Source organism: Dermacentor albipictus, chromosome 5 (assembly GCF_038994185.2).
Source record: "Dermacentor albipictus isolate Rhodes 1998 colony chromosome 5, USDA_Dalb.pri_finalv2, whole genome shotgun sequence".
In the NCBI taxonomy this organism is placed as follows: Eukaryota; Metazoa; Arthropoda; class Arachnida; order Ixodida; family Ixodidae; genus Dermacentor; species Dermacentor albipictus.
In genome coordinates this window covers 150352046-150366545 of record NC_091825.1, presented here as the reverse complement: position 1 = coordinate 150366545, position 14500 = coordinate 150352046, and the positions used below count along the sequence as shown (strand labels likewise).

The 14500-nt window shown below is 45.6% G+C and overlaps 1 protein-coding gene across 2 annotated transcripts in view; it reads right to left on the bottom strand.

Moving 5' to 3' along the window:
• Positions 1-1941: 1941 nt before the first annotated feature.
• The window catches only part of LOC135915283 (uncharacterized), a 54539-nt gene continuing 41980 nt past the window's right edge, over positions 1942-14500 (bottom strand). Inside the window, exons 45-59 of one of the 2 annotated variants that reach the window (XM_065448307.2) lie at positions 13565-13788; positions 12581-12672; positions 12377-12485; positions 11918-12061; positions 10448-10739; positions 9736-9798; positions 9232-9357; positions 8544-8767; positions 6727-6824; positions 5642-5747; positions 4631-4792; positions 3976-4089; positions 2722-2854; positions 2159-2200; positions 1942-2056 (exon numbers count right to left, since the gene is read on the bottom strand). In XM_065448307.2, coding sequence (XP_065304379.2) covers positions 2046-2056; positions 2159-2200; positions 2722-2854; positions 3976-4089; positions 4631-4792; positions 5642-5747; positions 6727-6824; positions 8544-8767; positions 9232-9357; positions 9736-9798; positions 10448-10739; positions 11918-12061; positions 12377-12485; positions 12581-12672; positions 13565-13788 — 1940 coding nt within the window. In that variant the 3' untranslated portion in view covers positions 1942-2045. The remainder of the gene's footprint in view (positions 2057-2158; positions 2201-2721; positions 2855-3975; positions 4090-4630; positions 4793-5641; positions 5748-6726; positions 6825-8543; positions 8768-9231; positions 9358-9735; positions 9799-10447; positions 10740-11917; positions 12062-12376; positions 12486-12580; positions 12673-13564; positions 13789-14500) is intronic. The other variant, XM_065448308.2, reaches the window with a different exon arrangement.

Here is a 14500-nt window from a genome sequence, read left to right as displayed (position 1 = left end):
CAAGACAATTTATAGTTTCTTTGACAAAACTGCGCTGCCGTATTTCACAGCTAAACGTTTATTTATACAGGCCTGGAGTGGCTTTGCCCACTCGGTATTATTTTTGCAATGTACCCGACTCTATTTAGCACTAAGTATGGACAGCTGGGCTAGTTGGTTATGATTAGCATTCTGAAACATAGTTCCAGCGCACAATTGAACAAGGACGAGGAGAGAAAGACAACACGAACGCCGGACTTCAACTGCGTTGAAGTCCGGCGTTCGTGTTGTCTTTCTCTCCTCGTTCTTGTTCAATTGTGCGCTGGAACTATGTTTCTCTATTTAGCACCTTCTTATCTACCCTGCCGCAGATCTTTAGGAGAGAGAAAGCTTTCAGAAGTTTCAGTTCGCAAACGTGGGTTCTCCGACTTCGCCAGCCATTCTCTCCCAGGAGGAGTCGCCGCTGGGATTTAACCACCGGGACGCCTTTAATGCGATTCACTACTTCATTAGACACACAGAACAACTACCTTATTAAGCTTCCAAAATTGATTCTTTTATTTTGATTTGATTTTGAACTATTTTATATCAGAATTTGTTAAAGCATTCTTCTCACTTCTACTTTTCTTTCTCTCACCCGCGCTCTAATATAATAATAATAATAATATAATAATAATAATAATAATAATAATATAATATAATAATAATAATTATAATTATCTGCGCTCCTTTGCAAGAGATGTGACAAAGTCTAGCAACGACGTGTCAGTGTGTCACTGCCACGAAGTCCCCTTTGCGCGTCTTCGTCGAATTCAAAGGGTAAATGAAGAAAGCCGCTAAAAGGCGGCGATCCATTCGCTTTCTCAGTGTTTCGAATAAAGTTTTTTAGACTCAGCTTCACGTCGTTCTTCGTTGCATGAATTGGAGTGGAGATGTGGCGGCTTCCTGCAACAGCCAGGCATTTAATCACACGAACGCGCTAAAGGTTTGGGCACGTAGCCACAAGCATGCATGTTCATGTAGGTTAGCAGGTTAAGTGTGAATGCACGTTGAAGTAAAAGAAGTCAGCTACGGTGAAGAAAAATCAAACTCGTCAGCTCTGTGGAAAGTTCAGATGCGTATTCGTGGAGGTTGCGACTCAACGGTGCTTTCGCCATGGTCAGCGCAGCCTAAGCTTAAAAAAGGCTGCGAAATAGTCTGTTTCCGGTGGTCGGCTAGATTACTCAATGCACTGGAAAAGTTTTAATACTGCCATCATGTACAGAAAACTCTGTCGCCGTCTTAACATCAACGAATTCCCTTAAAAGAACTCTCGATGTAGCCTTTAAAGCTAAGCTGAATGCAAGGTCGCCTGTTCACATGGTTCACACTCGCTCACAACGCGTTGATACGTGCGTCCGAAGCAAGAAGCTGTTTATAAAAATTTCTGTGATTCCAAAGGCAACCCACAAGTTTATTTTGGCAATATAAAATGCAGTATGAATTGTTGACTACGAACGCAAGATATGTTTTGCTGTAAAGATCTGAGGTTCTTGGGAGACAATCTTAGTTCGGTCACGGCAACTTCCAAGATATTCCTGGAAATATCAATCGCGAGTTATAATGCGTGACTGAGTCGAGTAGTACCGAAGTCGAATGAAAAATGGCCGTGTAGCACACAAACTCCTATCCTCATTCGGTCACGTACGATCAAAACTCGTGTGGAATCGGTATTGTACTTTATCAACCCACTTTATGATGGATTAGACGAACAAGCAATGTCATCAGGCTAGTTGGTTGATTCCATGGTTACAGGCAGTGCGAACTTGACATGGACACAGGAGAAAACACAGGAGAGCTCGTGTTTTCTCTTGTGCCCATGCCAAGCTTGCGCTGCCTGTAATCATAATTTGAAACATCTTTCAGCTCTGGACAGGCGCTTTGCGATACGTGTAGAAGAAAACAAAAATGACGGCACGGAACTACGACACCGGGGGCCAAGTGTAATATTAGATTAGTGTAACATAAAAGGGCGGGCGCCGATTTCTCTGAAGAACCGAGAAACAGACTCCATGTCAGGATGTTTGTCAGGCACCGTCTGAAAAAGTAGGAAGGACATGTGAATATGTGAGTGCGAAAACATGTGTTTGCCGAAAGTGTGACATTTTTTTCCTGACGCATCCCTGGTTTTGCGACTGACCTGCGGCGTTTCTCCAATGACTTTCTCCATGGACGGAGGAGTCTGAAAGAAGGCGAGAGGTTTATTTTTATTATGGGTGGCTAGCTTTTCACGCGAATTGCTCAGCCGCTAAGAAACTGTAAAAAAACAATGAGTAAAACATGCCAATCGGAAGCGAAACTAGTACGATATCTGATGATGAACCCATGTTGCATCAATCGCTGCTTAGATTACAACTTCCCGCCCCGACCACATCACCGCGTTTAGGTGCTGTCGCAGTCGAACGACATGTTTCCCCATTAGCTGACGGAACCATAACAGAAAAAACAAAATGTCCCGGTGAAGTCATCGGGCTTTTACATGTATTCTTAGTTTCACAATTGCGAGTGTCTTCATTGGTCAATAAAAGCAGTGATTTCTGATGATGTAAAATGCGTCAAATTTGAACATGGTGGTTGCTGTCAGACACTGCTGCGCTTTCATTAACAGCCATAGAAAACGAAAATGAGAACGCCTATGTATATGCTCCAGACACGATATGTCTAGGACTTTGTGACTTAGATGGAGCTGCGAGATGGACTCACCGAGTCCCCTGCGAACGCTGAGCAGTCTTGCGTACTGTTCGGACTGCGGGCACGCCTCCCTGTCGACGGCGTCTAGCTCGGCGTGGAAGGCTGCCACGCAGAGACTTGGGAACCATGCCTTCAGAAAGAGGACCTGCAAAATAACACAAGATAGCATAGCAAGGTGAGTGCGGGCGTCATTTTTCATCATTACTGTTGCAGCCAGGAAATTCACTATAGAGATGACTTCGAAACAATCAATTCGGTCAGTGACAATCAGAAACATTGATGCTGCGTGCTTTTCAAGGAACACGTGCTTCATCGAGTTACGTCCGCGTGAAAAAGTGGAACGGAAAAAAGGTGGAGCTCGATGTCTACAGTTTGCAACTGTCACGAGGCTCCACCTCCTCGGAGATCAAAAGCTCGAGCCATGAATACCAGCATCATCTGGTGAACAAGGCTAAACTTTTGGCTCAGGGCCACGACATCCTGGACTAGGGACGCCGACCACCTGGGACGACTCGCTGACTTTCGTAATTGAAGTCTGTTCTCTCCTTGGTAAGCATATTTTGTAGAGAAGAAGAGAAGTTCACATAACCGAAATGTGAGTTTACAGTTCTGCATTTCCCTCTTTTATGTACCTAGTTGGAAGCCTAACATTTATTCACGACAGTTAGCCATAATAAGAGGAAGAAACACGCGGAGTGCTTCGTGCATCTTGTGTTGTTTGTCGCGCATCTTCGTCTCAATATTCAAATTCATCCAACGTAATTAACCAGATCGCACAATCTTCCACGTGAAAGGTAAAGTAAGGTTAGTGTTTAGGCTTGTTTGTGCCAAACTTTCCACTTAAAACTTTTCTGTACTGACCAATTATCGAAAACGCACAAATACCGAATGTGGAAGATCTTCCAACGTTGGAAGGTCTTTGTTTATGGGTAACGAAAAAAAAATCCTTAGAGCTTCGGCACATGTTAGGTGCTGTGATTATGTCGAAACTTAGTGCGGAATTTCAATGCATATTGTTTTGACTCCTGCTTTCACTGTCTCTCTGCGATGAAGCCTCCCCTCTCCCCCCTCCCCCTGCCCCCTCCCCCTCCTCCCATCCAATTCAAAGGATCACCACCAGTAAAGCAGGAATGTCGCCGCTTAGATGGTGTGTCAAGGTCGTCGTTTCCGCCGAGGACGACGATAACCACAACAATTTATCGAGTGCTAGGGATGACAAGCATGTATGCAGTGCATGCTTGCATCCTTGCATCCTTTGTTGCTTACCTTTGAGAGCAACATCTCGGCCTTCTCGAAGGTGTAGATCTTCTTGCTGTCCCTAAGGGACGCAGTCATCCAGTTCATATCGTACACGGGAATCGCGTTGTTTCTCTGGCACACCTACACATAGAAGAAGCAAAAGAAATAAAAAGAGGAGCTCAAATGATCGCGAGAAACATTTTTCACTTGTCTCACGATTACCGTGTGCGTGGAAAACTACGTGTAGAAAATGGCACTCGCCGCGGCAGCTCAGTGAATGCGTTCTGGTGCACAGCCCGAGGTCGAGGCTTCGATTCCCAGCCGCGACGACGGATTTCCAATGGGAACACAATGCAAAAAGCCCTAGTGCACCGTATTTTGGTTGCATGTAAGAATTGATCAGGCCCACCACACGACGTCCCTCAAGGTCCACCGCGCAGCTTCGGGACGTTGAAACTCACATTAAACAAAGTAATTAGTGGTGCGAGTGTCAGCACACGTACAATTCTGTTTTCCTTGAATATTTTTCAGTCGATTCATGAAAAAAAATAGCTGTCCTGGTATACACAAGGATGAGACGCTATCGACGGCTACGAGAGCTTTAAGGAACGTCACACTGTGGAATCTATGAGTCCCATTTAAGTGCGGCTTGACGTGCGTGCACGAAGAGCCGCCGGCTAACCTCGGAATAGGCGACCTCGTCCTCTGAGTCACAGTGGCTGCCGTCGGCGAGGTTGTCGGCGCTGGTTCCGAACTTGAGTACGGCTAGGTTGATGCTAATACAGTACGTCTTGTTCTCCGTGCCTCTATGCATCAGATCCTTGGCGATCAGCATGGGCGACGTCTGCGAGAAGGGACGCACAAAGGCCACGTCTGTAAGTCTTGGAATAATGAAGATAGCCAGTGCCCTGTAGCAAAAATGTAGCGGCCCATAGCCAATTCTCTATGACAGCGGCTACCCAGTTGTATACCAACGACTATTCGCCAAGTACGAGTTCCTTCAATATAGTACTAAATGTTTTTGCTTAACCTACACTCGATAGTAAGAATAAAATTGGCTCTTGAATATTGTAGAGTGTGCTTTCACTTCTACTGTACCACTCTGCACGCTACTTTACTTAAAGTAACTTAGAAATAATCCTGGTCTAAGTGCGATCACTTCTGAACGCCTTCCTGAACCGTTTCGACGAAAGCACGTGCCACTTTTGGCGGTCGCGGCTCGGCTATTTGCAAGTATTTGGATGCAGATAGTAGCGTCACAAAAACACTATATATAAAGACCTAGATTACATTGATGACTCATTCATCTAGAACAACAAAACCGAGAAAAGCGGGGCAAAGTGTAGGCGCACGGATGGACGCTTTGCTTAAATTGTGTAGTGTAGAGCAGCCCTCCAGTTTCCTAAATTAGAATATATTCTTTCCAGATACTTTAATTTTGAGTTTTCTGAATGACTGCGCTGCTCTGGCTCTAAGCCAATGGCATAACTTATTACTGATAACGAAGCCGTATCTTCTCATCAACAAATGTATTTCGATATTCAGGAAATCTCAGGGCTAAGCAATGACGATAATCTCACGTTTTAGCGATGTCACCCCAACCGTGAGTTTGTTAAACTGTTGAGGATCATGTTGAAGAACCAACTGAAATATATGTATTCAGACAGTGAGAAGTGCCTGTAACACCGCTCACCAGCGACGACGTCCTCGGTGAAACTGAGGGGAAGGACACCTTACAGGAGGAAGAGCCGGCCTCTCGAGGGATGTGATGGTCCACGAGAACGAACACGTCAGACAGCCTGAAAAGCCAAACCCGTAGCAACAGACACGGTTACGATGGTTACCATGGTTACCAGTAATGCTGAAAGGCTGAAACTGTGCTTTAGTTCTACACATGGAAGGTGTCACGTGGGAACGTCAGATGTGAAGAGGCCGCACGGGAGCCTTGTGATACCGAGGGAATTAGATTCCTTAATACGAGTACCTTTGTTTAAAGAACTTATCCAAAGAAACCGTGTTTAATGAAAATAGTAACCTCCATACAAAGGTTACTGCTTTAAAAATGATGCGCCGATATTTTTCAATCTGTTCCTCAAGCTATCTTGAGATAGCCGACGTATCCATTTTAGCTTTTGGGACTTCATCCCATATAGCTGTTTACGAGCTATTCCAGGCAAATTTTCTCATGGCGCAGCCGCTGACCAAATCGCTTGCAAGGTGTACTTGGGAGGCCAATACGTTTCACAAGTAGCCACGGCCTTAATCACAAATTTCTTCTCGGCACGTGTCTACAGATATCCATAAATAATTCACGTTTAGTGACCAACTTCTGCTGCTGCAGAAGTTACACCTAAGATGAAAAACAGCGAAAGAAATGCATACACTTCAAAGAAGGAGTACGCAGGATGATGTTGGACACACACTTTCATCTCAGGTTACCATGCACCAGCTAGCCCAGTACTTAGCCTTGCTGCATGTTACACCACAAAATAAAAAAAAGTTCTTTTCAACGTAGCAAATCTGACAAGGGCTACGCAATTACCGGAGTTACCGAAAACATTACAACAAATGAAGGCAGCGAGTGTTTCCTTGTGGCACTACTTATTTTAAGCACTTTGCAACACTTTAGTCTTGACCGTGCTAGATGCTCTTGTTGCACTTCCGTTCTTTTCAGGAGAATGTGTGCACAGCACCTACCACTAAAACTTTTCTTAATCACTAATTCGCCTGCAGCCATGGCAAAGTAAAGCTCGGAGTTGCTTTGGAGCGCCAGCTCACTCGATAAGTTCCTTGTGGAAGAGTTCGCTGTCGGAGGACGCGGCCAAGATGACTTCAGGTGCCGGATTTCCGGCCTGGTCGAGTGCTGATCGCAAATCCTGCGCATCAAGACCAGAAGGAACATGCGTACAGCAGCAGCAGCTGCCATATATCGATTAGCTACTAACACAACCACAACATTTACGACTACCCCTATCTGCTGCTACTACAAATTCGTACGCGAGCTAAGTAGAACTCGCACTAGAGAAAATGACAGCAACTACGAAGCGGATACGGCAACTGTTCAAGGATACATTTCCTTTGTCTCATAGCTGTTCCTCGTCAGTATGAACGTCAGTGATGCGATGCATGAGCCGAGAAAATGCTACTTCAGCAAAAGAATTTTATACGGAGAGTTTGTATTATGCGAACTTACATGAACTGTGCGAAACTATCGACACTGCGTTGTTTACCTTCTGAAAATAAAGCAGTCTGTATACGTTGCTGAAAGGTAAAGAAAGAAGCTACCTTAGTACGCGTGAAAGTACAACGAAGACATTGCCACTTTTGCAAATGCGTATACTGCGTCGCTACCAGTTGTGTGCGCAGTGTTCTTGAAAGTTGCAACATTTACATTTATCTTAACTGAACTGTTACCATGACTGCTATGTCCCTCCTACTGCTTGTGCAGCTAACCAGTGAGGCGCGGCTTGTGTCCACGCCTATTTTTATGAACAGAAAAAACGGCATGGAGCAACTAAAACGGCCACTGTCGTAACCCAACGTTCTTTGACACTCATTTTTGCTGTTAAATACGTAGCACGCAATCAGAATCTGTCCATCACACAATCAGCCGGGCTCAAACCAGCAACGGTCTCTTACAGCAGAGGTCAGTACATGTATGTTTACTATGCTGTCCATAATCAGGGATATTAGCTCGTTACAAAGCTTGAATGTGCGCCAGACCACATTTTAATGTGGTTTGGCCACCTATAGGACGGACTTGTTCCTTTAAATATTTTCTGACAGGCGAATATTCTGTTTTCTGCTCCCTCGCGTACGCAAAACGGGAGCTACCATGGGCCCTTGACTCACTTGTCGTCTGTAGTAACACTTTGAGAACATAGGATCGCAGCGATGTATACAGACCCCAATGGATGTCCAGCACTCTTGCTGAGAAGTGTTAACTATGTGCGGTTACGTGTCAAATTAGTCATTATAACGTATTCCTAAGGGCTGCGCACCTGACCTGTATGTAGTCAGTGTAAGTGATTAATGACGCATGTGCAAAGATACCGCTAAGCACCAATAAAGGTGAAGGTGGCAACTATCAGCCCATGTCGCACAGCCAGCTTAATTACTCCAGAATCGCTATACGCACATTGCACCGGCCAGAGGTTGCTGCGGAATTTTCATTTATCGCTTTAGCATCACCGAAAGCGGCAGCCAGGGATGCGAAGAAAATGAAACAACATTAAAAATGATAACGACGCTTGCTTTTTCATCCCTCTGTTATGCACCGAGCTGAAGCTCGTTGACATTGGTGTTTCTAATCTCGACCACAAATACTGTGACCGCAAGCATGCAGAGTTATTCGGAGCATGAGCATGCCTTGTCATTTTCCTATCTCGACCATTCTACTCTCTTCTCGAAGTAGGTCACAGGTGTCACCGCAAATGCTCATCACATTCCTGTCATTTTGCTTCCGCTGCCCGCTAGGCTGCGCTTTCTGGCGCTTGTGTCAACTGTGCAAAGCTTTGGCGTAAGCTAGCTATAGCGTATGTTGCATTAAGGGCTGTGTGCCCCACAGTATAGCTGTTATTCGTATGAGAATGCACCTTGAGAATGCGGAAGAGCAGCAGCTCGTCTTGCGAGGCGAGCGATCCAGCGAGCAGAGCCAGGGCACTGCCACCGTTGGGCTTCAACCACGAAGGAACGGACTCGACAAGCAGCACGCCGGCTGCGTAGTCGCCCTTGTAGAGTGACACCAGAGTGCGTGCGTTCATCCCGAGCGCCAGACGGGTCTTGTGCGACAGCGGCGTCATGAGCTCCTTCCACCGACCTGCACATGCGCAAGCTCAGTTATTCAACGATGCCAATGGCAATGCAAGGCATTGGAAGCGCTTGCCCGATGATCCGTGTAACCTTAGCAAACGCTTGTTGCTTCTTCAAAAGATACGAAACGGCTCAATAAGACGAGGATTAAGAAAAAGTCATTACGAAATAAAAGCGCCTGTTCTACACTGTTTGGTGCATGCAGTGTTTTTACCACGTCCCTGTAAAATTTAACAATGATTTCAAGCGTAAAGTTTCGCTAATGTTTATTTGTTGTTGAAATTCAAACGGCCGAATAGATGTCAAATACTAACAAGAGGAGGCTATTCGCTGTGGGGCACAGATTGCTAAAATTTGCAATTGTTATGATACATAGATGTTTTGCCTTCGAGTGTCTAAGCACATGAAAATGCCATTGCGTGGACGGCCAGAGATGACCTTGGTTCATCGTCGGTAGCGGATGGTGCTTACTGAAGAGAGCGGTGACATTCTCGACAGCGGTGAAGTTCTGCGTCGAGAGAACCAGGTAGTCGCACGAGTCGGCGGGTAGGTCGGTCATGATGTGTGAAGACGGTGTCACGAAGCAGACCATCTTGTCTGCGTCGCAGTGACATGAATGTGTGAAATATTCAGCAACAAATAAAAGGTTCAATAAGAAATGTTATGTAAGGAAACTATGACGCTTTAATCAACCTAAAATGCAGTACCATTTCATTTAGAATCTCAATCTTGTATGCGCCAATCTTTCCATGTGCCATGATTCCCCATTATGAGTACTCTATCGGTAAGAGTTGCTTTGTCTAGCATCTACTTACTCGGCTTGTTCGTATATATGGAACAGTTAGTGCCTTTGGGAAGTATGGCAACATCAAAATAAAATTATTTAACATCACATATTATGAAGTTGACTTCTTGCAGTTATTCGTTAAGAAGCAGCCTTCACACGACGCTGTAGTTAGTTGAAACTGGCCTTACTTCGCTTGGTGATGTGAGCAGAGATCATGTCCTCAGGTGGAGCTGTCGGCAGCGAACCTGTAACTAGAACGTCAAGAGAGTCAACCTGCCTTGAACGTATTAATAATCGAAGAAACGCCACAAATAGACGTGTTCTATTTCCAACGTATTTTAGGCGCCACCATACATGGGTACAAAGAATTTTATTTCCTGCCGTCCGATGCTAGCTCGCTCTCTAATCAGGGTGAAGTGCGTTCCATGTGGTTGTTAACACTGTGGTATCACACAGTGCATAAAAGACCCGACGGTGGCGCCCGGGCATACATAAACGAAGTTTGCATGGTATACAAACATACATCGCTCATCTAGCGCTTCCCACTCCATTCCTACGACGTGAAGAGCTCCCACGTACTAAGTCCATTAAAAATTGTTCTTGGGAAAGTTAGTTTCTATGTTCTACATGAAAACAGAGAAAACGCACAGACAGACAAGCGCCATCTATGTGTGCTTTTTCTCTGTTTTCATTTTTATTATGCAGCACCAAGCAGGATAATGTGTAACAAACCTACATGGTAAAGGTCGTCCCAGCAAGTTGTCAACAGCAGGCCAACAGCAGGCTATTGGCCTGCTGTTGGCCCTCCCCTTTTCTCCCCAATTTTTACATAGTAACACAGTATCCGGACATGCCCAAAATATAACTCCGTCGAAATCGTCGTTGAAAGGGTCAACGTACCGGACTCCGCTTCGGTCGGCAGGGAATTGGCGGCCGGCGAGGTATCGGCGGCCTTGGCGGCCATCAGTGCGGACAGCGCCCGCAGTCGCGAGTAGCGTGGCCGGCAAGTCCCCGAGGCGTCCTCGAAGTCTGCGTACACGGCCGCGGCGCATCCCTGCGGGTACGCCTCCAGGAAGGGCCGCACCGCGGAGCCCACCGAGCGCTCAGTTTCGAACGTCTGCACCCAGCTGCTGTTGTGGCGGTGCACAAGCAGCGACGTCGCCTGCCACAAGTCGCCGGCGGCCCAGCATGTCTGGATAGGATGCGGCCGTAAATATGCTGTTGTCCTTAAACTGATCTTTGAAGTTACATGTTGTACAAGGAATTGCATTTCTGCAGAAACACGCAACCTGGAGAACGACTTGAAGATAGCACGACGCTACGAAGTAAACACATACTGGTTCCTTAGGAAATAAGAAACAACAACAACAACAACAACAACAACAACAACATATTTGAAAAATAATTTGTCCTGGTCACGAAATGGGACCAGGCAGTGATGCCTTTACGGTGCGATTGCTAGATTGATTCAGTTATTAGAAGGACGATTTCGGAAGACTAGTGACACTGGTTTCATACCACAACCAGGATTAATTTTTCTATAATTGCGAAGTTTTGTCTCAGATATCCCAGTACGGGCTTCCTACGTATGTTCGTGTTTTTTCAGGTGGATGCCTATTTTATTTTTAATGAATTACACATGTCAGGCAAAGACTCATAGTAATGTTCTGAGTTACTATGAAGCAGTGACTGCACAACTGCAGAATGCATGTCGTGGCATTGCTGACGTAGTAAGTAGTAATACATTGTTGTTGAAGCTAAGAAAATGTAAGACGCCTAATTCAATGTACACTTGCAGTTTCGTTGCAACGGTATCTTGTGACTAGCTTATGTTCCACGAACGAAAATAAACAAACATCTGCATAAATTAAGCTCATTACAAGCTTAATACAGTGGTGCTGCAATTACTTGTAGTGTCTGGCAAGTAGTAATGCAATTTGTGTACATTTAATAAGCAATTCTGCCACATAAGCTACGATGAGTAGCCATATAAGTCATGCTCAATGGCTGCGGTAGCAATAATCGCCGACGCGCAGCATAACATCTGGTGCGAAATGGTTTGGAGTTTCTATCACAGCCTGCCCAATATACGACAAGTACTAGTATAATGGGCTTAATTACGGATCACAAAAAAAACTTTCCGCTTCGCATGCCAGAAAATATAAAGTACGACACCAGTCCCAATGAAATGCGATGCCTCCCCCCCGTCTCCACCCCTCACTCCCCACTTGCTACTGAGAGGTTTCATGGAATGAATCATTCCAATTGCAGTAGGTTAGAGACAGCCCGTTTGCTGGAACATGCAGTCCTGCACTTACAAACAGCGGAAAATGTAAGATTTTTTTTCAAGTCTCAACAAATGCCACTAACATGGTCGTACGACTCCAGCCTTCTGTTCACGCAGCCGTCTCCCAGCGAGGCATTCGAGGAACGCGTCTTGAAGCCCATGACGGCAAAATTTACAGAGATGCACGTAGACGGTTGTCGGCCACCTTCTAGCGTGGGAATTTGTTTCTGGAAAAACGTAAGGAATCATGGGGGTAATGTATGAGCACATCGAACATAAAGAGAAAAAAAGGTGGTGGCGCCTGCTTATTTGCTCGCAACTAGAGAATTTTGCTATCAGACGAGTATTACTTCACATATGAGAAATGCCGCCATTTGAAAGGTAAGATGAAAGCATTTTTGAGTTGAGAATCTTCCCTGTGCTATGTAAAGAAGTCCTATCTGGGCCAACATATTCGAGTAAGCGTAACTTGACAGTGAGGCTTCAATGTTTCCTCGTGTGCTGCACAACGACCGAGTGCTCCTGCGCAGGCCTGCACTCACCATGAGTTCGTAGTGCGACGGCGTGAGAGATAACGAGCTGGGAGCCGTGACGGTGCAGTTAGAGCCCCGAAGCATGCTGTGAGTGAAGAGCACGAGCAAGTGGCTACTCCTGAAATAAAGAAACAGTAAAGAATAAGTCGAAGGCGTGTTTTGCAGTTGAGCGAAGGCGCGGTAGCTAGGCAACGAGGCTCGTCGGGGACTCACTTGCTCAGCTCCTTGAGCACCGGAGCGTCGAATTTCATGACATGCACTCCGACGACCATCTTGAACTTGTCCTTCAGGAGCTTGAATGCCTCCTGCGCAAAGCGTATTTCGTCTAAACGACTGGATACTTCAAAGAGCGGAAAGGCTGTAAACTGATAGGTAGATTGCTGCATTCACGACTGACACGAGTACACGTAACAGACATTTTCATATTACAACTTTCCGGTATAGAACGCGTAAGCTGGGACACCACATGTGAGAATTATCAGTGGAGGAAGAGAAAAGTTCAGATTTTACCCATAGTTTGCCAACTTCACTACCAGTTTCATTTCCGATTGCTCCTCAGCCCCTGCCAAGTTTTCTTTCGCATATTGTTTAAGCAGTCACTTCATGCATAAAAGGCAGCTTTTCGTCGTCGCTTTCTCTCACTTCAGAATTCATGAAATGTTAATAAATTTCTTAATCTGTCAAATTGGGGACGGACCTGTCACACTGGTTCACCATGATTGCCCTGCCGAGTCATAGTGACGGAGCACTAAGATATTTGCTCCACTTGCTGTAAGAAATTCAACTCGCAAGTTCTGTGCGTTTATACGACCTCCACGTACATAGATGGCACAAAAGGTGTGCTATGTTCTTTTTTGCACGAACTGCTTCTGGAAATGCTGGGCGTGCGCTGCAAATACAAAACGAGTACAATGGGGAGTCGCAGGGGTTGTGCGAGGGTGGGTGTCTGGGTTATATTGGGAGTGGCAGAGTAAGGAATAAAACTTGCCTGCGATATATCATAGCATAGATGCTGTAAAAGTCGAAGTTGACTCTCCTCCTCCTCCTCCTCCTCCTCCTCCTCCTCCTCCTCCTCCTCCACTACCACGAAAATTATTACTGACAGTTATTGCCGCTATATATTTGTACGTTTAATATTTCCAGTTGCACTAACGTCGCTGAGGGTGCCCTAAGAGCGCGTCTTCCACACTGACTCACCTGCGTCATGCTCGCCAGTGCTTGAAGGTCAGCGCTTGGAGTCGCGAAAACAGCGAGACCTGCTATCTTGCTGTCGGCTAGCCGGCGCATCACGCCATTGAGGGCGTCAACAACGAGCGTTGAGTTGTCAGTGAACAGCGTAGCCAGCATCGGAGGCGTGACGGCAACGAGACCGTTGCTCTCTGTCTCTACGCATCGGCGCACGAACTTGGAGAACTTGGGATCTGTGGAGATTGTAACCGGGCACAAACGAAGTTGCTCAGTCTAAGTATCTACTGCTGTTTGCGAACTGTGCTGTAGAACAAAACCGATAACATAGGACCATGTAATAATCGCCCTCGTATAATAGCCCCCCCCCCCCCCCCCTCGATAAAAATCGCTGAAAAAAAAAACTTCACCCGTATATAAACTGCCCCTCAAAGCTTGAAAGTTTAAAAACGTCATCTGTTTGTGAAACAAGCAACAGTCACAAGCTTCTTCTAAAACAATCTACGTCGGTGCTCTCTACTTGTAAAAGCAAACGCTATTATATTATGCGAATCTTCGCACTTTTATCAAATTAAGAGCCGTACGCGAACTTTTGCGTGAAATCAAGGACAAAGAAGTAAGGCTATTACACGGCTCTATGCCACAGTGCACCGAGGCGAAAAGAATCACATTGCAGCGCGTACTCGGCTGTTTACGTTAAAAATAAAGAATTAATTCGCTGTCAGGATGACCTTGCCTAGTTATTTTAACTACCTTCATTAGTTATTATTAGTTATTAGTTAACCAGTTATTAGTTAACTACCTTTACACGTTGAATTACAATATTGTGATTCTTGCACGTAGTAAACCTTAGTGAATAGCGACGAGCATTCGCATATGACAATTACTGCGCAAATCCGTGGGAACCATGCAGAAGTGAGAACTGGTTTAGTTGGCACACGTCGTACA